The sequence below is a fragment of the Aphelocoma coerulescens genome, chromosome 18, assembly GCF_041296385.1.
Source record: "Aphelocoma coerulescens isolate FSJ_1873_10779 chromosome 18, UR_Acoe_1.0, whole genome shotgun sequence".
In the NCBI taxonomy this organism is placed as follows: Eukaryota; Metazoa; Chordata; class Aves; order Passeriformes; family Corvidae; genus Aphelocoma; species Aphelocoma coerulescens.
The window spans coordinates 1,271,529-1,292,137 of NC_091031.1; the positions used below are offsets into that span (position 1 = coordinate 1,271,529).

At 64.8% G+C, this 20,609-nt stretch overlaps 1 protein-coding gene across 1 annotated transcript in view; it reads left to right on the plus strand.

The window, feature by feature from the left end:
- The window catches only part of SDK2 (sidekick cell adhesion molecule 2), a 43,409-nt gene extending 23,072 nt beyond the window's left edge, over nucleotides 1-20,337 (plus strand). The window contains exons 3-45 of the mRNA XM_069032497.1: nucleotides 2,595-2,701; nucleotides 3,737-3,884; nucleotides 4,578-4,711; nucleotides 5,640-5,751; nucleotides 5,968-6,158; nucleotides 6,344-6,427; nucleotides 6,497-6,691; nucleotides 6,854-6,970; nucleotides 7,073-7,240; nucleotides 7,417-7,519; nucleotides 7,752-7,928; nucleotides 8,008-8,144; nucleotides 8,314-8,461; nucleotides 8,530-8,670; nucleotides 8,753-8,934; nucleotides 9,172-9,287; nucleotides 9,943-10,138; nucleotides 10,318-10,416; nucleotides 10,700-10,891; nucleotides 10,981-11,102; nucleotides 11,173-11,282; nucleotides 11,406-11,556; nucleotides 11,654-11,891; nucleotides 11,969-12,084; nucleotides 12,227-12,416; nucleotides 12,594-12,692; nucleotides 12,960-13,154; nucleotides 13,232-13,433; nucleotides 13,612-13,715; nucleotides 13,837-13,907; nucleotides 14,021-14,156; nucleotides 14,334-14,390; nucleotides 14,616-14,717; nucleotides 14,824-14,939; nucleotides 15,550-15,736; nucleotides 16,151-16,288; nucleotides 16,355-16,516; nucleotides 16,628-16,753; nucleotides 17,010-17,174; nucleotides 17,453-17,593; nucleotides 18,137-18,275; nucleotides 18,581-18,707; nucleotides 19,981-20,337. Of these exons, the coding sequence (XP_068888598.1) occupies nucleotides 2,595-2,701; nucleotides 3,737-3,884; nucleotides 4,578-4,711; nucleotides 5,640-5,751; nucleotides 5,968-6,158; nucleotides 6,344-6,427; nucleotides 6,497-6,691; nucleotides 6,854-6,970; nucleotides 7,073-7,240; nucleotides 7,417-7,519; nucleotides 7,752-7,928; nucleotides 8,008-8,144; nucleotides 8,314-8,461; nucleotides 8,530-8,670; nucleotides 8,753-8,934; nucleotides 9,172-9,287; nucleotides 9,943-10,138; nucleotides 10,318-10,416; nucleotides 10,700-10,891; nucleotides 10,981-11,102; nucleotides 11,173-11,282; nucleotides 11,406-11,556; nucleotides 11,654-11,891; nucleotides 11,969-12,084; nucleotides 12,227-12,416; nucleotides 12,594-12,692; nucleotides 12,960-13,154; nucleotides 13,232-13,433; nucleotides 13,612-13,715; nucleotides 13,837-13,907; nucleotides 14,021-14,156; nucleotides 14,334-14,390; nucleotides 14,616-14,717; nucleotides 14,824-14,939; nucleotides 15,550-15,736; nucleotides 16,151-16,288; nucleotides 16,355-16,516; nucleotides 16,628-16,753; nucleotides 17,010-17,174; nucleotides 17,453-17,593; nucleotides 18,137-18,275; nucleotides 18,581-18,707; nucleotides 19,981-20,337 (6,298 nt within the window). The remainder of the gene's footprint in view (nucleotides 1-2,594; nucleotides 2,702-3,736; nucleotides 3,885-4,577; nucleotides 4,712-5,639; nucleotides 5,752-5,967; nucleotides 6,159-6,343; nucleotides 6,428-6,496; nucleotides 6,692-6,853; nucleotides 6,971-7,072; nucleotides 7,241-7,416; nucleotides 7,520-7,751; nucleotides 7,929-8,007; nucleotides 8,145-8,313; nucleotides 8,462-8,529; nucleotides 8,671-8,752; nucleotides 8,935-9,171; nucleotides 9,288-9,942; nucleotides 10,139-10,317; nucleotides 10,417-10,699; nucleotides 10,892-10,980; nucleotides 11,103-11,172; nucleotides 11,283-11,405; nucleotides 11,557-11,653; nucleotides 11,892-11,968; nucleotides 12,085-12,226; nucleotides 12,417-12,593; nucleotides 12,693-12,959; nucleotides 13,155-13,231; nucleotides 13,434-13,611; nucleotides 13,716-13,836; nucleotides 13,908-14,020; nucleotides 14,157-14,333; nucleotides 14,391-14,615; nucleotides 14,718-14,823; nucleotides 14,940-15,549; nucleotides 15,737-16,150; nucleotides 16,289-16,354; nucleotides 16,517-16,627; nucleotides 16,754-17,009; nucleotides 17,175-17,452; nucleotides 17,594-18,136; nucleotides 18,276-18,580; nucleotides 18,708-19,980) is intronic.
- The last annotated feature ends 272 nt before the right edge of the window (nucleotides 20,338-20,609 follow it).

A 20,609-nucleotide genomic window follows, 5' to 3' on the forward strand; every position in this document is an offset into this window, starting at 1 on the left:
GCTGATGCTTTTCCCGGCCCTTCTCCACCCCCTCAATCTAAGAATAATTCGGCAGCGTCAGCCCCACGCTCCTCAGCAGCCCTACAATAACAGAGCCATGGCAGCAGCCGGGGCTGGGGCATGGCTGTGCCGGAGCGATGAGAGCAATCCTGCGGAACACGGCGGTGCCGTGCCAGGATCACACGGGGAGGAGCTGGGCACGCTGCTGTGCCCTGCCCTGCCTCGCCGACGGCATCAGGGATGGATGGATGGATGGATGGATGGATGGATGGATGGATGGATGGATGGATAGGTTGTCATTCCTGGCATGCAGCCATCCATCTGTCAGACTGATCTGGTGCCAAAGCTGCTGCTGCAAACCCGCTGGTCCCCTGGCACGGGGCTCCTGCCTCCGGATCCCCCTCCTGACCCCGGGGCCAAGCAGGACACAGCCGCTTCCTGATGGAGCAGCGTGGGTCAGTGCTCGCTCTGGAAGGGCTTTTCCCCACGGACGATGCCCTGTCAACCTCCGTCTTCACAGAGAAGCCAAACAAACCCCTGGAACAGCAGAGTCAGCAGCGAGGGCTGCGCCGGGAGCTGGGCCAGGCTGCAGCTCCGTCCCGGCTGGAGAGGGGGGGCGGATGGACAGAGCCACCCGGCCGGGGCACTGGGATCGGTCCCAGCTGGAGGAGCGGCTTCCTTGCATGGAACAATGGATCTGGAGCTCTGGCCGTGGAGCTGTGGCTGTGGCACAAACTGCAGGGCCTCTTTGGGTGACATTCACCCCTCCTGCCTGCAGCACGTCCCCTGTGAGGGGGTGACAGGAGGGTGACATTGGGGGTGAAATCGATTCCCGTCCCCTTCCAGCCAGGCGTGATGGGGGAAGGAAATCGAATCCGAGCGGTCTTGGATAAAAGCCTCGGTGGAAGGCGAGCGGGAGAGAACAAAGTCTGTGCTGGTTTGGTTGATGACTGCGGGCTGGGCTGCGCCGGGAATTGATTTCTTTTCTCCGGGCTATTTTCAGCTGCTGAGGTGTGTGTGGAAGTGCTGCTGCTTTAGTAACTCCTCCAGCTCCTGTGTGTGGGGACCAGGCCCCCTTAATTGGATCTGCTGGAGTGTCCTGGGCTGGGGACAAGGCTCCCTGTGCCCATGGAGCTGTCCTGCCTGTGGGGGACAAGGTGCTGCCAGCGCTGTGCATTAAAGGTGCTCGCTGTGACCCCAGGGGTGGGGCTGGTTTGGGTCTCTTGGGCTGTGCTGGTGGCTTTGCATCGTCCCTGTCCTGGAATGAGGGTCTGGAAGGGACATGGCAGCGAGGACATGGATCTGTTTGGGGACACACGTGTCCCTCTGCTGCTGCGTGTCCGTCGCCCATCCGTCCATCGGTGTGCGTGTGTTCGGGAGCCACGGTGTGATTTATTAACGAGGACACCACAAGGAGAGCGGGGCCATTATTCCTGGCGTCTGCAGCCGTTCCTGACAGCTCCGTGGAATTGAAATATCTTATTTAAAGCCTCTGGGGAGCATTTTTAAATATCAGCCGTGACACTCAAGGACTCGTTCCCAAAGGGCACCCTCCCTCCTCCCGCGGGGACGGGTGACCCCGGCACGCCGCGTGGGTGGGCGGCCGGGTGGGTGTCACAGCGGGTTTGGTGCCAGTCCCGCCGTGCCCGCCCCATCTCCGCGGTGTCGCCGGGCCAGGGGCGAGCCCCGTGCCCCCTGTCACCCTCTCCCGCACGGGGAGGTGGGCGCGGGGCCCCGCTGCGCTCCCGGCACGGGGAACGCGCTCCTCAGGTCTTATGAAAGTTTAATTTACCCTCAGTTCTCAGAAGAACAAACAAAGCTCTGCCGAAAGAGCCCGCGGCGGGTTTTAACGCAAGATTAGATTTTGGGCAAGGAGGGCTCAGCTTGCTTTATTTATTCCCTCTCTGTTTTATCTCGCAGCGCTCCCCGTCGGGGACGGCGACGCTGCAGCGCCTGCCCGGCCCCCGGAGCCTCCCCCGGTTTTGAGGGGGATGAAACAGGAGCTCCAGGGGTGGGGACTGCCCGGCGAGGTCTGGTGGCAGCAGGGTCCGGCTTGGGGACCGGGCCGATGCTCGGGGGATGGGCGAGTGGAGATGTGGTGATTTCCTTTATCTCCTCACCGGCTGCTGGTGCTGGCGACTGATAAGAGCAGGCGTGGGGGTGATAAGGGGGTTCAGCCGGGAGCAGTGCCGGACTTGGCCGCTCTCGGGTCCGGGCTGAGTGACACCGGCGGGCCGCAGTGTCACGGCTGGGACGGCGAGTTCCAGGTCCCAGCTCACGGCGATGGGTCACATCCAGCCTCTGGACTGGGAGGATGACGGTCACCAGCTCGTGCGCAGTGAAAGCACCTCCAGTGCGGGTGGCCACGAGTCCCTGTGTGACAGTGAGGGACACTGGGGTGGCCTCCAGCCTGAGCACACATCCATGCCTGCGTGGCCATGCACATCCATGTAGTGCATGCGCCTCCTTCCTCGGGGAAAAGGAGCTCCTGGCACAGGTGCAGGAAATCGGGAGGGTGGGCAGGACCTGCAGCCTCTCTAAGGGGCTGTGACAGTGACACGAATGTCCCCTCACTGCTGATACCCCTCCCCCAGGTACATGATCACCTCGCTGGACCGCACCCACGCCGGCTTCTACCGCTGCATCGTCCGCAACCGCATGGGAGCCCTGCTGCAGCGCCAGACCGAGGTGCAGGTGGCCTGTAAGTGACCGTCCTGCTCTGTGGTGGGTGCGTGGGGACACCCAGCTCCCGGCGCTGGGGGGCTGCTCTGGTGTTGGAGCCACTTGTGGCCAGCACGTGTGAGCTTGGAGCATCCCTGGGGTGATGCTGGCAGGGACATCGGAGCATCCCTACGGCGATGCCGGGAGGGACGTCGGAAGCATCCCTGGGGTGGCGCTGGTGGGGATGTCCAGAGATTTAAGGAGGAGATGGGAGTGCTGAGGCTTGGGATGGTGGCTCTGTCCCCCTAAGGGACCTGCCGCTCCCGGTCACCCCTTGCCTCGGGGATACCCCCAATCCCACGCCCTTAAACACCTCCTGAGGAGCAGTGACAAATCAGGAGGATAATGAGAAATTAATAAGACAGCTGTGCTAACAACTAATGATAATGGCAAAGTCGTTAAAAAAGGATTCTTTACATGTTTTTAATTACAGCAATTAAGGAACTCAATAAAATCCCGTCCCACCCCCCTCCTCCGTGCCCCCCGCTTCCCTCAGTCTCCCACAACTGCTGTGTTCTTCCAGCCTGGGAATGCAGGCTGGGATGGAGGCAACTGTGCCCCACCTTGTCCCTGGAGTCAGGGTCTCCTGCTGGGATGCTCCCAGCACTGGGACATGGGATGGGACACGGAGAGGGGCCGGGGAGCCCTGGGACTGAGCCCTTCCTACAGTGGCTGCAGCCTGTCCGTGGTGGGGGACATTGGGACGGGGGGATGGGGATGGGGATGATGGGACTCCAGGAGCTGGGGATGATGACCCAGGACGGGGGTGATGGGGCTCCAGGAGCTGGAGGGATGGATCACCAGGAGCAGCTGGTGGGATCTGAGACACCCCAGATCCCTGAGCCAGCCAAGCCACCCCAGCCGAGGAGGGTACCAGGAGCAGCCCCTCTGCATCATCCCCTGGGGAGCCCATCCCACAGAGCCCACCCAGAGCCGGGTTGCTCTGGGTGCACTCCCTGGGTGCACTCCCAGCCTCCCCCCAGCCCCTGTGACGGTTCTCTGCCCTGTTCTGCAGACATGGGGAGCTTCGAGGACAGCGAGACGCAGCAGAGCGTGTCCCACGGGGAGGCCGCCGTCATCCGCGCTCCCCGCATCGCCAGCTTCCCGCAGCCGCAGGTCACCTGGTTCCGCGATGGACGGAAGATCTCCCCCAGCAGCCGCATGTGAGCAGCCCCAGGATGCCCCTGGGATCCCCCTGGAACCCCCCCCCAGCATGCCCAGGGCTGCATTTCCCGTTGTCCCTGCACTGAGGATGTTTAACCGTCTCGAGCGCATTGTGCTAAAAGCCGGGGACACACTCGGTGACTAACGGCTCTGTTTGCCACCAGAGGAAGGGATTTCTTAACAAAAAATGAAAACAAGGGGGAGGAAGGCGGGGGAGAGGGTGGGATAGAGCCAAGCACGGCACGCACGTGTGTGCCAGGTGTCCCCATGGAGCTGTGGCAGATCCCGGTGCTGCCGGAGCCCCGGCAGCCTCAGCCTGCAGGAATTGAATTTGTAACCCCCATTATGCAGGAATTGAACTGGTCTCCTTTCGATTTGCAGAGCGGGATTGAGGAGATAAAACTCCTTTATCTCATATTTAATGGTAAAAAAATATATTCCCCACAGCATTTTATGTTTCCAGCAGATTAGATTGTTCCATTAAATAAAAAATGAAAAAAAAAAAAAAAAAAAAAAGAGAAATCCTGGGAGTCTGCACGGTCCCACGGGCTCTGCTTGGAGAGAGGGGTGTGGGGCTTGGTCCCCCCATCCCGGGGTCGGTGCCTGGGGCAGGTGGGGGTGCTGGGTGGGGAATGAGGGTCCCAGCTGGATGTCCCCTTTGGCTTCACTCCCACCACCCTGTCCTGCCCCAGAGCCATCACGCTGGAGAACACCCTGGTCATCCTGTCCACGGTGGCCCCGGACGCGGGGCGTTACTACGTGCAGGCGGTCAATGACAAGAACGGGGACAACAAGACAAGCCAGCCCATCACCCTGACCGTGGCCAGTGAGTGTGGGGGGCACTGCTCCCCTCCCCCCATCCCCAGCCTCGCCCCCCCAATTTAATTTGCAGTAAATCTCTTCGGAGGCTCCGGCTTCTGCTGACTTAACAGTTCAGCTGCCTCAGAATTTATTTAGGCGCTCGGGGCTGTGCTGCCGGCGCTGGAGTGTCACAGGCAGAGCTCCTGCTCCAGCTGCATCCGGCCGTGCCCCAGGGATGGGCTGCGGAATGGGGGCTGCAGTGTCACCCCATGGACACCCTCCCCCACCCCTGCCCATGTCCCCCTGTCAGCTCCCGGCGCTCTGGAGCTGCCCCTGCCTGGGGGCCATCCCTGCAACCTCATCCCTCCAGTTCCTCTGGGCCCTCCAAGGGTCCCCCAGCCCATTTGGGTGGTGACAGCTCATCCCATGGGACATGCCCTGAAGTGGCATCAGTCCTGTCACACTCTCCCCCATCTCCCCTCCTGCTGCTCCGCAGGGTTAGGATAGGTTATCCCTGTCTGTGGTGGGCTCTGCCTGTCTCCCATCCCCATTAATCTGTTTTCCCATCCCTCGGCGTCCTGGAGCGCCATAAACATCCCAGAGCCCCTGTTTATGGATTCAGCTCTATCAGCAGCTTTCGAGCTGATCGCGTTTTTACAGCGCTTACATGAGGGTTTTTTATTGTTGCCATCATTTTGCTTTATGGACTCCCTGCTCCCTCCTCCCTGCTGCCACCAGCCTGGTGGCCTGTCCAGGGGTGCCAGGGCTCCCACGGGAGGACACGGCTTAGGGCCACCTGGGAAGGCACCATGATGCCACCAGGATGGCATCAGGTCCCTGTCACCTTTGTCTCCTCCAAGCTGAGCAGACGGGGGTGTGGGTGCCCTCTCTGGGGACGCCCCAGGGTGGGCAGGGGTTGCTCATTGCTGTCCCTCTGGCCTCCTTCTCCCCAGACGTGGGTGGCCCAGCTGATCCCATCGCACCCACCATCATCGTCCCACCCAGGAACACCAGTGTGGTGGCCGGCACCTCGGAGGTGACCATGGAGTGCGTGGCCAATGCCAGGTGAGCCGTGGGGTGGGGATTGGGATGGGGATGGGGGATCCCCCTGTTGGCATCGCCCAGCCTCGGGGGTGGGTGCCCTCAGATCCCTTCCTACCACATTCCCGGATCCTGCGGGATGGAGAGAAGTCCCTTCCCACCTGAGTCCTGCAGGATGGAGGGAGGTGGGATCCTCTAGGGAAGCTGGAGCTGGCTCTTAAGACACCCCTGGCCCCCCAGGCCGCTGATCAAGCTGCACATCATCTGGAAGAAGGACGGGGCGCCCGTGTCCAGCGGGATCAGTGACTACAGCCGCCGGCTGACCATCCTGCACCCCACACTGAGCGACAGCGGCTTCTACGAGTGCGAGGCTGTGCTGCGCAGCAGCAGCGTCCCCGCCGTGACTGCCGGCGCCTTCCTGTCCGTGCTGGGTGAGCTCCTGCCCACGGGCACCTCCCTGTCCGTGCTGGGTGAGCTCCTGCCCACACGGAGCCCAGACTACGTGTGCCATGAGCTGGGCTGGGCTCAGCCCCGGGGCTGGGATGGGAAGTGACAGGCAGGGCACTGGGGGTGTTCCTTGGTCAGTCCAAGGACCATGGCTGGGTTCCCTTGGCAGAGCCCCCGCAGTTCGTCAGGGAGCCGGAGAGACACATCACGGCCGAGATGGAGAAGGTGGTGGCCATCCCCTGCCAAGCCAAGGGTGAGCTGCTCCCCGGCACCCTCCGTGCGCTGCTGCGAGCCCGTGCCTGATGTGGCTGTCCCCGTGCAGGTGTCCCCCCTCCCGAGATGGCCTGGTACAAGGACGCTGCCCTGCTCCACCTGGAGAAGCTGTCCCGCTTCCAGCTGCTGGAGGACGGCAGCCTGCAGATCAGTGGGCTGGTCCCCGATGACACCGGAATGTTCCAGTGCTTTGCCCGCAACGCGGCCGGCGAGGTGCAAACCACCACGTACCTGGCCGTGACCAGTAGGTGCCAGCCCCCCTCTGCCCTGGGGGTGCCCTGTCTGGGTGGTGGGTGGGATGAGTCCCACAGGAGGCTTGGGGAACCCAGGAAACTCTTCTGGGTCAGGTCCAGGCTGGGCACAGGGAGGGAATTCAGGGCGGGCTGTGCATCTCTGTGCCCCACAGGCATCGCCCCCAACATCACGCGGGGTCCCCAGGACAGCACGGTGATCGATGGCATGTCCGTCATCCTCAACTGCGAGACCTCGGGGGCTCCGCGCCCGGCCATCACCTGGCAGAAAGGTAAAGGGCTGGGGACAGTCCTGTCCTCCGAGCCACGGCGTGGAGCTCAGTGACCACCCCACCGGTGGCCGTGGCACTGACGGGGCTCCACCGTGTCCCCAGGGGAGCGGGTCCTGGCCAGCGGCTCCGTGCAGCTGCCGCGCTTCACCCTGCTGGAGTCGGGCAGTCTCCTGGTGAGCCCCGCGCACCTGCCCGACGCCGGCACCTACACCTGCCTGGCCACCAACTCCCGCGGCGTGGACGAGGCCTCCGCAGACCTGGTGGTCTGGGGTAAGGGACTCACGGTGCGCCCGTGTCACCCGCAGCCGGGAGGGAGGGACCGCGCTTGGCTCCGGGCACCACCCTGGGTGGCGCGGGATGGAGCTCTCCAGGGATGGGTGCAAACGGGGGCTGTCCCTGCCGGTGCCATCCCCACAGTGCCGGTGGCTCATTGTGTCCCCCCGCAGCAAGGACACGTATCACCGACCCGCCACAGGACCAGAGCGTCATCAAGGGCACCAAGGCTGTCATGAGCTGCGGGGTCACCCATGACCCCAGCGTGGACGTCAGGTGAGTGGGACAGGGCTGGGAGAGCTGGGGGGGTCCAGGCGCCCCCGGGTTGCTGAGCTGGCTGCTGTCACCGCTGTCCTGTGCCCGGGGAGTGAGATGGGGGTTCTCCTCCTCAGCCCTGCGCTGGTGGTCCTGCAGTGCCACCTGGTGCCCTGCCACCGGGAGCCCCCTGTTCCCCTCTCCCTGTTGGGGGGCTGCGGGACACCAGCACACCCGGGTCCCCCTGGCACAGGTACGTCTGGGAGAAGGACGGGGCCCCGCTGGGCCCCGAGAGCGGCCCCCGGGTGCGCCTGGACGAGGCGGGCACCCTGCACATCTCCCAGACCTGGTCGGGTGACATCGGCACCTACACCTGCAAGGTGATCTCGGCCGGGGGCAACGACTCGCGCAGCGCCCACCTCCGTGTCCGGTGAGACCCCCCCTCACCCCGCCGGCACCCCCCGCCTGGGGCTGTGCCCCCTCCCTCCCTCCCTAACCCCCCTGTCCAGGCAGCTCCCCCACGCCCCCGAGAGCCCCGTGGCCGCCCTGAGTCCGCAGGAGAAACGGGCCATCAACCTCACCTGGGCCAAGCCCTTCGACGGCAACAGCCCCCTGCTCCGCTACGTCGTGGAGGTCTCCGAGAACAGTAAGGGGCTGCTCCCACTCCCCCGGCAGCGCTGGCACTGGGAGAAGTCCCCAGCGTCACCCCGGCACAGGGGATGCTGCAGGGAGCTTGGGGACCCTGGGACTCGTCAGCCGGGAACCCCAGTGTCCTGCAGGTCAGGTCCCCACCCTGCTGTCCACTCTTCCCCCAGACGCGCCCTGGACCGTGCTGCTGGCCAGTGTGGACCCCGAGGTGACATCGGTGACAGTGCGGGGCTTGGTCCCCGCTCGCTCCTACCAGTTCCGCCTGTGCGCCGTGAACGACGTGGGCAGGGGACAGTTCAGCAAGGACACGGAGAGGTGAGTCCCGGCCGGGGGTCCCGGGGGGGCTGGTGGCCCTGGATGCTCACCCTGCCCTGTCCCCACAGGGTGTCCCTGCCCGAGGAGCCACCCTCTGCACCCCCCCAGAACGTCATCGCCAGCGGCCGCACCAACCAGTCCATCATGATCCAGTGGCAGCCGCCCCCCGAGAGCCACCAGAACGGGGTCCTCAAGGGCTACATCATCCGGTGGGTGCCAGCGGGGGTGCCCAAGGGTCCCAAACCTGGCGCAGGTGGGGACACTGCAGCTCTGACGGCTCCCGGTCCCCAGGTACTGCCTGGCTGGGCTGCCTGTGGGGTACCAGTTCAAGAACATCACCAACGCCGAGGTCAACAACCTGCTCCTGGAGGACCTCATCATCTGGACCAACTACGAGATCGAGGTGGCCGCCTACAACAGCGCCGGCCTGGGGGTCTACAGCATGAAGGTGACAGAGTGGACCCTGCAGGGAGGTAGGCAGGGATGGGCAGGGACAATCAGGGGTGGGCAGAGGCTTGGTGGGCACCCCCATTGCAACAGGCGGTGCCATTGGGGTGCTGAGATGGGAGGCAGGAGGATGGGTGAGGAGGTCCCAGGGGGACTGGGATGTGCTGGGCAGGGATGACCCAGGGGGTCCCGAGGGCTGGCACCCAGCTGATGGAGGGGACGTTGTGGAGCTCTCCCTGTGAGCTGTCCCTTCATCCCGGCAGTGCCCACGGTGCCTCCAGGGAATGTGCAGGCTGAGGCCACCAACTCCACCACCATCCGCTTCACCTGGAACCCCCCCAGCCCCCAGTTCATCAACGGCATCAACCAGGGCTACAAGGTGAGGGCGATTCCCAAAAACGGGACAGCTTGAGGGGAAAACTTGGTCAACCTTCACAAACTGTCTTGGCTCCTCCTTGCCAAAATCCCAGATTTTAAGTAGATCTCCACTGACTGTTAAAATAATATTTACTGTTATTTAACACTTGCATGGGCTTGGAGTCTCCCATGCTCTGTAATTAATTCCAAATTGCAATTAATTCAAATTTACATTAATGAAATTGAGTTAAAACATTAAACTTGTGTCTTAATCCACTCCGAAGAAGTTCGGGAATTTAATTGCCGCTGGATGAGATAACCAGCGTGAGTAGGATATTTAACATTCTTATTAAATGCCACTTAGTATTTTTGATTAGTACTTTTAGGGCCTAATTAGTGCTTAATTAAGTTGCTAGAGGCTATCTTGCACAATACCAATTAAATGCCCAGCCACCCCTCCTGGATGCGGGCGAGGGGGGATCCCACGCTGTTATCGACAGAGTTAATCACAGCTCTGTAAACAGCGCTGGCACAGGCACCGAGTGCTCCCCGCACCGTTAATTGATCGTTAATCAACACCGAACTAATAAGAGGAGGCCGGAGATGGTTTTTTTGTGGCGTGGACACGGCGAGGCCGCGGCGCTGGGAATCCCCATCCCGGCTCCTTTCTCCCGCAGCTCATCGCCTGGGAGCCGGAGCATGAGGACGAGGCCACGGTGGTGACGGTGCGGCCCAACTTCCAGGACAGCGTCCACGTGGGCTACGTGGCGGGGCTGCGCAAGTTCGCCGAGTACTTCACCTCGGTGCTGTGCTTCACCACGCCCGGGGACGGCCCGCGCAGCCCCCCCCAGCTGGTGCGCACCCACGAGGACGGTACGGGGAGGCTCCGACTCCCGCGGGATGGACCCTGCCCACCCCCCGGCTCCGTGCCGCTGCCGAGCCCCGGGGAGCCCCGTCCAAGGGGAGCCCCCTCCCCGCTCGCTCCTCGCAGGGGTTCCGTGGGTGCCGAGGGCTGCTGCACTTGGGTGCTGAGTCTGGGTGTCTTCGGGCAGTGCCTGGCCCCGTGGGACACCTCAGCTTCAGTGATATCCTGGATACGTCCCTGAAGGTCAGCTGGCAGGAGCCGCTGGAGAAGAACGGGATCCTGACAGGTAAGGGATCACCACCAGGTATTGGCTCCATCAGCAGTCCCTTGCCCACACCACAGCATCTCCCCCGTTCCGTGTCCCATTCCCGCTCTGCACCACCCCCCCTTTGTTCCATTCCCACGCCACAGCATCACTCACGTGTCCTTTTCCTCCCCCACAGCAACCCCCCCCTTCTCCTGTCCTCTTCCCACCCCACAGCATCTCCCACCTGTCCTGTCCCACCCCTGTCCCCACTCAGCCCCCCGGGGTGGGTGACTGAGGGAGGTGACACCGGGGTGCATTCCAGGGTACCGGATCTCGTGGGAGGAGTACAACCGCACCAACACGCGGGTGACCCATTACCTGCCCAACGTCACCCTGGAGTACCGCGTCACCGGCCTCACCGCCCTCACCACCTACACCATTGAGGTGGCCGCCATGACCTCCAAGGGACAGGGACAGGTCTCGTCCTCCACCATCTCCTCAGGGGTCCCCCCAGGTGAGCACGGTGGTGTTGGGGTGCTGGGGGGCTGCGGGCAGTGCTGGGGACAAGTGGCCGGTGCCACCTGCCCTGCCCTGTCCCCACAGAGCTGCCTGGTGCCCCCACCAACCTGGGCATCTCCAACATCGGCCCCCGCTCCGTCACCATCCAGTTTCGCCCGGGTTACGATGGCAAAACCTCCATCTCCCGCTGGCAGGTGGAGGCACAGGTATGGGGTGGCTCAGGACAGGGGATCAGGGGGTGCTGGGGGTGCAGCTCACCCCACTGCCATCCCACAGGTGGGCCAGAATGGCGAGGCCGAGGAGTGGGGGCTCGTGCATCAGCTGGCCAACGAGCCCGACACCCGCTCCATGGAGGTGCCCAACCTGAAGCCCTACACCTACTACAGGCGAGTGCCAGGACGGTGCCTCGGTGTCATCCCCATCCTGTCCCCACCGTGACTCCCCTCATTGTCCTCCCCAGGGGACTGGAGCCCTCTTGCCCCACACCGTGACCCCCTCTCCTCTCTCAGTTTCCGCATGCGGCAGGTGAACATCGTGGGCACCAGCCCCCCCAGCCTGCCCTCCCGGAGGATCCAGACCCTCCAAGCACCCCCGGACATGGCCCCTGCAAATGTCACCCTGAGGACGGCCAGCGAGACCAGCCTGTGGCTGCGCTGGATGGTGAGGGGGGGCAGGGGGGCTGTGCCTGCATGGGCTGAAGAGGGATGGAGCTGGGGGGCTGTGGGACACCCCGAGTGACAGCGCCTGTCCTTGCCAGCCCCTCCTGGAGCAGGAGTACAACGGGAACCCTGACTCGGTGGGGTACAGGATCCGGTATGCGCGGGCGGACGGGCGGGGGCAGCCGGCGCTCCACGTGATCCGTGACCGCGTGGAGCGGGAATTCACCATCGAGGACCTGGAGGAGTGGACGGAGTACCGGGTGCAGGTCCAGGCCTTCAATGCCATCGGCTCAGGGCCCTGGAGCCCCTCAGTGCTGGGACGCACCCGGGAGTCAGGTACTGCTGCCCACCTGGGTGCTGGGCACCCACCTCAGCCAATCCGGCCACTGACCCTCTCTGTCACCCCTCTCCAGTCCCCTCCTCCGGCCCCAGCAATATTTCGGCAGTGGCCACCTCCTCCAGCAGCCTGATGGTCCGATGGAGTGACATTCCTGAGGCTGACTGCAACGGGCTCATCCTGGGCTACAAGGTGAGCCCCTGCCCGTGGGAAGCAGAACTTTCCCTGGGGGAGCCACCCCGCAGGCTGTGGGGTCCCCAGCTGTGCCACCCCCAGGAGCTGGTGCCCGTCAGTGCCAGCCTGGCCCGGCCGTGTCACACGGGCTGTGTTGCAGGTGCTGTACAAGGAGAAGGGCTCGGAGGCGCGTGCCCAGTTCTGGCTGGCGGAGGGCAATGCCTCCCGCAGTGCCCAGCTCACCGGGCTGGCCAAGTACACCCTGTACGAGATCCGGGTGCTGGCCTTCACCAGGATCGGTGATGGTGTCCCCAGCCGGCCTCCTGTCCTCGAGAGAACGCTGGATGACGGTGGGTGACAGCACCTGGGCGGGCTGGGGGGTCCCCTGGGTGCATATTCCCATCCTATCCCTGTTCTCTGGGGCGATCCCTCTCCCCCTGACAAGGACACCCAGGGCTCCCATTCCCAGGGGATGGGATCTGGCACTTTTCCCTGCTCCCCAGTGACCCCAATCTCTCCCCCTGCAGTGCCCGGGCCCCCCGTGGGGCTCCTCTTTCCTGAAGTGAGGACCACCTTGGTGCGGCTCATCTGGCAGCCACCGGCAGCACCCAACGGCGTCATCCTGGGTAGGTGGGGGATATCTCGGGCGTGCCACGCTGGGATGCTCTGCAGAGGGATGCAGAGGTCCTGTGGGAGCAGGGATTGGCGTGGGGAGGCAGAGACCAGCTCCCTGGGATCCCCTGAGCATCTCGGAGCCCTCAGGGTTGAAGTTTGCTGCTCGATGCCGATCCCGGGCTGGGTGTGAGGTCCCCGGTGCGCAGGCTGGGATGGAGCGGGGGACACGGGGACTGGTGTCCCCTCTCCATCCCCGCCACTCCGCTCCCTCCCCGCAGCCTACCAGGTCAGCCACCGCCTGAACACCTCGGCGGTGACCGCGGCCGCCGTGGAGGTGTTGGAGGCCAGCGCCCGGCAGTTCACGGCCACCGGCCTCCAGCCCGAGGCCACCTACCTGTTCCGTGTCACCGCGCAGACCCGCAAGGGCTGGGGCGAGGCAGCCGAAGCCCTGGTGGTCACCACCGAGAAGAGAGGTAACCACGGGGGGTCCGGCCGGCGGCGGGGGGCTGGCGCTGCCCCCGCAGTGCTCCCAGCCCCTCGCCTCCCCCAGCCCGGCCGCAGCCCCCCGGGAAGCCGCTGGCGCAGCAGGAGGAGGTGCGGGCCCGGAGCGTGCTGCTGTCCTGGGAGCCGGGCAGCGACGGCCTCTCCCCCGTGCGCTACTACACCGTGCAGAGCCGCGAGCTGCCCGACGGCGACTGGGCTCTGCACTCCGCCCCCGTGAGCCACAACGCCACCGCCTTCGTCGTGGACAGGTGAGGGGCTGGGGACACGGTGGGTGATGATGCTTTGGGTGGTTTCCCTGTGCCTCAGTTTCCCCATCTCGTGAGAAGTGCTGGTACAAGGCTGGGAAGCGATGGCCCGGAGGGAAGGAGGGTGGCTCGGGGGTCACCCGCTGGCTGCTCCGTCCCCATCCCACTCCGCTCCCTGCAGGCTGAAACCCTTCACCTCCTACAAGTTCCGTGTGAAGGCCACGAACGACATCGGGGACAGCGAGTACAGCGAGGAGTCGGAGTCGCTCACCACCCTGCAGGCGGGTCAGCACCTCCTGGGGCAGGGACAGGGCCTACCCCCGTGCCCAGGCAATTCCTCCTGTGCCCAGGGCACCCCCACGCCCTGGGCATCTCCGGAGCCTCACCGCCCTCTTCTCCCCCACAGCCCCCGAGGAGGCTCCCACCATCCTCTCCATCACCCCCCACACCACCACGTCGGTGCTCATCCGCTGGCAGGTACCGTCCCCTCTGCCCTGCCCTGGCAGGTGGCACCGAGGTGTACTGGGTGGCACCGAGGCATGCCCTGGATCAGAGCAGCCTCTGGCTACCTTCCCTTCCGCCCCTTGCAGCCCCCGGCTGAGGACAAGATCAACGGGATCCTGCTGGGATTCCGGCTGCGGTACCGGGAGCTGGTGTATGACAGCCTGCGGGGCTTCTCCCTGCGCGGCATCGGCCACCCCGGCGCCAGCTGGGCCGAGCTCACCCGTGAGTGCCCATGGCTCCCCCCGACCCTGAGGACGGGGGCTGGGGTGACCTGGGGGTGACAGGGCCCTTGCAGGAGAGCTCTGGCCCGCCTTGGGGTGAGGGCCGTGTTGGGGTGGGGGCTCAGAGGCGGGGAGCCCACCCCTGCCCGCGCTGACCCCTGCCTGCTCTCCTGACCAGCCGTCTACGCCGTGCACAACCTCAGCGAGGTGTCCCTCACCCAGTACGAGCTGGACAGTAAGTCACCACCCCCTGTGTCCCCCACCTCCCTCTGTGTGTCCCCCACTGCCCCCCCTGCTCACCCCTGCACTGTGGGGTGAGCTGGAGCCCCTCTGCCCGTCCCCTCCAGCTGCTCCTTGGGGACACCCCCATCTTCCCAACACGGGGGGCTCTGCCAGGTCTCCCGGGGGTAGCGGGGCTGCCCCATCACGGGGAGGGTCCCACTCACCCTTTTCCCCCCAGACCTGAGCAAGCACCGGCGCTACGAGATCCGGATGAGCGTCTACAACGCTGTGGGCGAGGGGCCCCCCAGCCCCCCCCAGGAGGTGTTCGTGGGGGAAGCAGGTGAGTCCTGGCGGGCTGTTGGGGGCTGCAGGAAGGGGGCTCGGCTGTCCTGGAACCCCACATGGCCCAGATCGGTGCGGTGACCCGGTCCCCTCCCTCGGCACAGTGCCCACCGGAGCGCCCCAGAACGTGGCTGTGCAGGCGGCCACGGCCACCCAGCTGGATGTCACCTGGGAACCGCCCCCCGTCCAGAGCCAGAACGGGGACATCCAGGGCTACAAGGTACCTCCTGTCACCGGGAGCGGCACCCGGCCGGGGCTGCGGGGCACGGGGGGCTCTGGGGAGGTGCTGAATTCCGGGACAGTGGCACTGAGGGTGCTGGGCATGCCTTTGGGGGAGGGATTCTGGGAGGACGCTGGTGATCCCGAGGAGATCCCGGGTGTCTCATCCCGGTGCCGAGCGGCGGCGGGGCAGCAGATGGCGCCATCGGCCCTGGAATGCGGCGGGGATGCGTCGGGATACAGCCGGGATGCCTCAGGATGTTGTTGGGATGCATTAGGATGCAGCCGGGGTACCCAGCCCCATGCTCCAGACGCCTCCTGTTCCCCATCCATTGTGATTCGCCGTGCGTGTCCCCATCCCTCGGGAATGAGGCACGGCTCGAAGGTGATCTCAGCACACCGGGGTGGCTGATGCCCAGCACAGCCTGCAGCCCTCCTGGAGGAGAGGCTGCTCCGTTCCCTCCGGCACACTCGGAGCCCCAGCCAGGCTGGGACAGGGGCTGAGGAGCCCGGGCAGGGCAGTGTGGGGTGTTTGGGCACAGCGAGGGCTCAGGGAAGGCGAGCTGGGTTGGATCCGTGCCTCACCCAGCTCCCCACGCCCCCTCCCGCAGATCCACTTCTGGGAGGAGCAGCGCCAGAACGAGAGCGCGCGGGTCAAGACCCTTTTCCTGCCCGAGACCGGGGTGAAGCTGAAGAACCTGACGGGCTACACCTCCTACTGGGTCAGCGTGGCCGCCTTCAACGCCGCGGGGGACGGGCCCCGCAGCCCACCCGTGAAGGCACGGACACAGCAGGCAGGTGGGGCCCGTGGCACGGCTCCCCCTGCACCCCCCTGCCCCCGGGCTCCGTGGGGAGGTGTCTCCATGGGTCCGGCTCCAGGGATTCCCCCTCATCCTGCGATCCCGAGCAGAACATCCCTGGGCTCACCCCGGTGGGTTTGTGGAGTGGGGGCACATGGGGATGAAGGTTTAAGCTGAGGCTTGAGGGGGATGAAGGTTTAAGCTGAGGTTTGAGGGGGATGAAGGTCTTGGGAGGAGAGACAAGGAGAAGGAGACTCATCATTCCCCCACAGAGCCTTTGCTGCAGCGGGGATGGGGCACGGGGGTGTGAGTTGATGACCAGCGTTAGGGTGGAGGCAGGGACAGGGGCCGGCTCGTGCTGGGGGTGTCCCCTGGAGCGCTGAGCTGGCCCTGCCACCCTGTGCCCTCGCAGCCCCCAGTGCCCCCGGCTCCATCCGCTTCAGCGAACTGACCACCACATCTGTGAACGTGTCCTGGGAGCCACCACCGCTGCCCAACGGTGTCCTCGAGGGCTACAGGCTGGTGTACGAGCCCTGCACACCCGTGGATGGTGAGGGCATGGCCAGGGGGAGAGGGGACGGCTCGGAGGGAGCCGGCTCAGCCTCTGTCCCCGCAGGCGTCAGCAAGATTGTGACAGTGGATGTGAAGGGGAACAGCCCGCTGTGGATGAAGGTCAAGGACCTGGCTGAGGGCGTCACGTACCGCTTCCGAATCCGGGCCAAAACCTTCGCCTACGGGCCGGATGTTGAGGCCAACATCACCACAGGGCCCGGGGAAGGTACGGGGGACATGTGGGGGACAATGCTGGGCAAGGGAGGAGATGGGCTGGGGGCTGGCACGGCCCTGTGCCAGTTTGTACCCCCGGCTCCAGCTCTGCCCTGGTCCCCAGGTGCCCCCGGCCCCCCTGGAGAACCCTTCATCTCCCGCTACGGCTCGGCCATCACCATCCACTGGTCCAGTGGGGACCCTGGCCAAGGGCCCATCACCAGATACGTCATCGAGGCCCGGCCCTCAGGTACCGCAGCTGCCTCTGCTCTCCATCCCCGCCTTGGGGGTCAGGAGAGGGGGAAACTGAGGCAGGGAGTGCTGGCCTGGGTTGGGGGTTAGGACCCGGTGTCTGGGGTGTTGTCCGTGTGCTGATCCATGAGGAAAATGATGCTGAGCGGGGCTGATGGAAAGGGCAGTGCCTGGATGAGGGAGGGACATCACCCCTCGCCCTGGGGTGTCCTGCAGAGCCAGCCCTCCCCTCCCAGCCCTGTGGTCTCTTCCAGATGAGGGGCTCTGGGACATCCTCATCAAAGACATCCCCAAGGAGGTGACCTCCTACACCTTCAGCATGGACATCCTCAAGCAGGGGGTCAGCTACGACTTCCGTGTCATCGCTGTCAACGACTACGGCTACGGGACCCCCAGCACCCCTTCCCCCTCCGTGTCAGGTGTGTTCCCAGGGAATTCTCTCCCCCCTGTGCCAGAGGGAGGGTCCTGGTGTTGCTCTGTTCTCGTGGCCATCACTGAAACCCACTCCTGGCTCCTACAGAGTCCCAAATCCCACTGCCAGCACCCCTTTTCCGAAGCCCTCTGTTGTCCCCCTTTGCCATGGATCCAGGCCTCACAAAGGTCCCCAAGGGACCCCGTGCTCTGCAGGGGCGTGTCCCCATCCAGACTGGTTGTCTGTCAAGCCTGTACCCCTCTGATCCTCCCTGCTGTGCCCCAGCCCAGAAAACCAACCCGTTCTACGAGGAGTGGTGGTTCCTGGTGGTCATCGCCCTGGTGGGGCTCATCTTTATCCTCCTCCTCGTCTTCGTGCTCATCATCCGCGGGCAGAGCAAGAAGTACTCCAAGAAGTCGGATTCAGGTGAGTGAGGGAGTGTGGTGGGTGGTGACAGGATCCTCCTGCTCCCATGGGAGCTTCTTGGGGGTCTCCTCCTGCCTTTGGGGTCTGGGTGGGGTGGTGGGAGCCTCCCTTCCTGCCTGCCTTGGGGACAACTGCTGCAGAGCACCCGATAACGATGCTGTGGTGTCCCGGAGAGCACTGGGAGCTCGAGATGAAATAAAGGACTTGTCCCACAGACAGCTGCGGAGGCAGGGCAGCCCCGGGGGCTCGCAGAGGTCACTGGGATTAGCCAAACACGGCTCTGTTTTCTTAGCTCTGTCAAGGGCTCAAATTGTGGGGAAAATCCAGAGCTCCTCGTTAAGCAAACAGCCCGGGGTGGGAGCTGGGGGCACTGGGGCAGGGCAGGCAGGCTGGGCACGGCTGGCACCTCCTGGCCGTCCCCAGGCCGTGGTCACTCTGGAGCCAGCACAATCCCCCCCCCCCCCCGGGGCCATCCCCAGCCCCCCTCGCTGTGCTGAGCTGCCTGGGGAGGGGCTGGGGGAGGCTGAGCATCCCATCCCCCAGGGAACAGCTCCAAGACGGCCGCCCTGAGCCACGGGGAGATGGTGAGCCTGGATGAGGGCAGCTTCCCCGCCCTGGAGCTCAACAACCGGCGCCTCTCCGTCAAGAATTCCTTCTGCCGGAAGAACGGCATCTACACCCGGTAGGGACCCCCAGCCATAGCCCCCTCCCCGGGCAGGGGGAGCATTTTTCGTCATTCCCCTGATCCATCATGGGGTGGGGAGGGCATGGAACCCGAGGGGGGGGGGGGGTGACCCTGATCTGCCCAGTGTCCCCCCCGAAAGGCTGAGGGTCCCTGACAGCGGGATCGGAGTTCTGGGGAGGAGGTTGGCACAGCGGAGGGGTGGTCCCTGAGCAGTCCCCAGGGGTCTGCTGGGGTTGTCCCCCAGTGGCCCAGCCCCAAAGGAAAGGGGACACGCGCTGACCACCCACCTGCCTGTCCCCGAGGTCCCCACCCCGGCCCAGCCCCGGCAGCCTGCACTACTCGGACGAGGACGTGACCAAGTACAACGACCTGATCCCCGCCGAGAGCAGCAGCCTGACCGAGAAACCCTCCGAGGTCTCCGACTCCCAGGTGACCCCCGGGGCTGCTGCACACGGGGACAGGGACCTGGGGAGGGGCGGAGGGTGCTGGGAGCCCTCCCTGAGCACCAGCCCTTTCCCCCGCCCGCCACGAGGCAGGTCCCGGTGCGCGTTTGGGAGCAGCGCTGCTGCTCCTGCCCCATCCCGCTTTGGAGGCGGCAGCATCCCCGTGGCTTCGTGGCACGGAGCCGGAGCGAAGCTGGCACAGCCCCCGGCCCGTGTGCTGGGGATGTGACACTGCGGGGGGCTGCCATGGCTGCCGGGGACAGGGCACGGGGGACGGGAGGTCAGCGGGGTTGGGGGCTGTCCCGCTGCCCGGTCGCTGGTGGCAACGTCCGCGGCTCTGCCAACTCCACAAAATGCCACCTTTGTCTTGTCCCGGGGCCACGGGCAGCTGTGGCCGGGCAGGAGCGTGGAGCCCCAGGGAGGCCATGGGACCATCACCCCCAGGATGGATCCTGGGCGGCATCTGAGAGCCTGAAGCCCAGGGAAAGGTCCTGCGGGTCCCTCGGGCTGTCCCCAGCAGGAGGGGACCGTGCCCAGGCCCCCCCCCCGTCGCTGCCCGCACCGGCTGTTTCCTTGGCAGATGCCGGCTTCTCTCGCTGCGGCCCGAGCGGGGCTCGAGTGGCTTTTGAGGAGCTGTGAAGAGCTGCGGGAGCTGGCGCTGGCGCGGGGCAGTTCCCACCGCCCTCAATGGGCCCTTTGTGCGCCGCCGGAGAAGCTGAATCCAATTACCGGCAGAGCCCAAAAACACCCTCCCCGCCAGCCCGGGGGAAACGCGGGCTCGGCAGCGCTCAGGAACCTTTTGTATGAGGTTTTATTTTGTTTCAGCAAGAGGCAGAAATCCCCCAGTGATGCTGCAGCCGTCCCAGCCTTTAAATACTTTCGAGATGTGCTCGCCAGCATTCCCAGAAGAGCACTGGGAAAGCACCAGGAAAGCACTGGAAATCACAGAGTCACTGAGGCTGGAAAAGACCTCTGAGACCATCGAGTCCAAGCTGTGCCTGATGTCCACCTTGTCCCCAGCCCAGAGCACTGAGTGCCACGTCCAGGCCTTCCCTGGGGGCTCCACCACGTCGCTGGGCAGCCCCTTCCAATGCCTGGCCACCCTTTCCATGAGGAAATTCCTGCCGATGTCCCCAACTCCCCCGGCGCAGCTTGGGGCCGCTCCCGTTGCTGGGGGGGAGCAGAGCCCGACCCTACTGAGTTTTGGGGCTGGCGGGTGCTGTCCCCACCTCACCAGATCCCCCCATGCTGTTTTTCAGGGCAGTGACAGCGAGTACGAGGTGGACCCCGGGCACCAGAAGGCGCATTCCTTTGTCAACCACTACATCAGCGACCCCACCTACTACAACTCGTGGCGGCGGCAGCAGAAGGGCATCTCCCGGGCACAGGCCTACAGCTACACCGAGAGCGACTCGGGCGAGCCCGACCACACCCCCCTCTCCAACAGCACCTCCACGCAGCAGGGCAGCCTCTTCCGCCCCAAAGCCAGCAGGACTCCCACCCCCCAGACCCCCGGCAACGCCCCCAGCAGCCAGCCCGGGACCCTGTACCGCCCGCCCAGCAGCCTGGCCCCCGGCTCCAGAGCCCCCATCGCTGGGTTTTCCTCTTTCGTTTGATATTTAAACAGAAGAAAACACAACAGGAGAGGGGGGGAAAAATTAGGAAGAAGAAAAAAAAAAAAGAAACAAAAGAAAAGCCCCAAGAAATTAAGAGAAAAGGAAAAAGCAGAGAGAGGGAGAAGAGGAGGAGGAGGAGGAGGAGGAGGAGGAGGAGGAGGAGGAGGAAGGGGAGCAGCCCCAGGCTCCAGGAGTTTTCCGCTTTCTCGGCAGCACCGGAGCTGGATGCCAAGCGCCGTCCCTGGGACTGGGGAGCAAACCCAGGTCCCCTC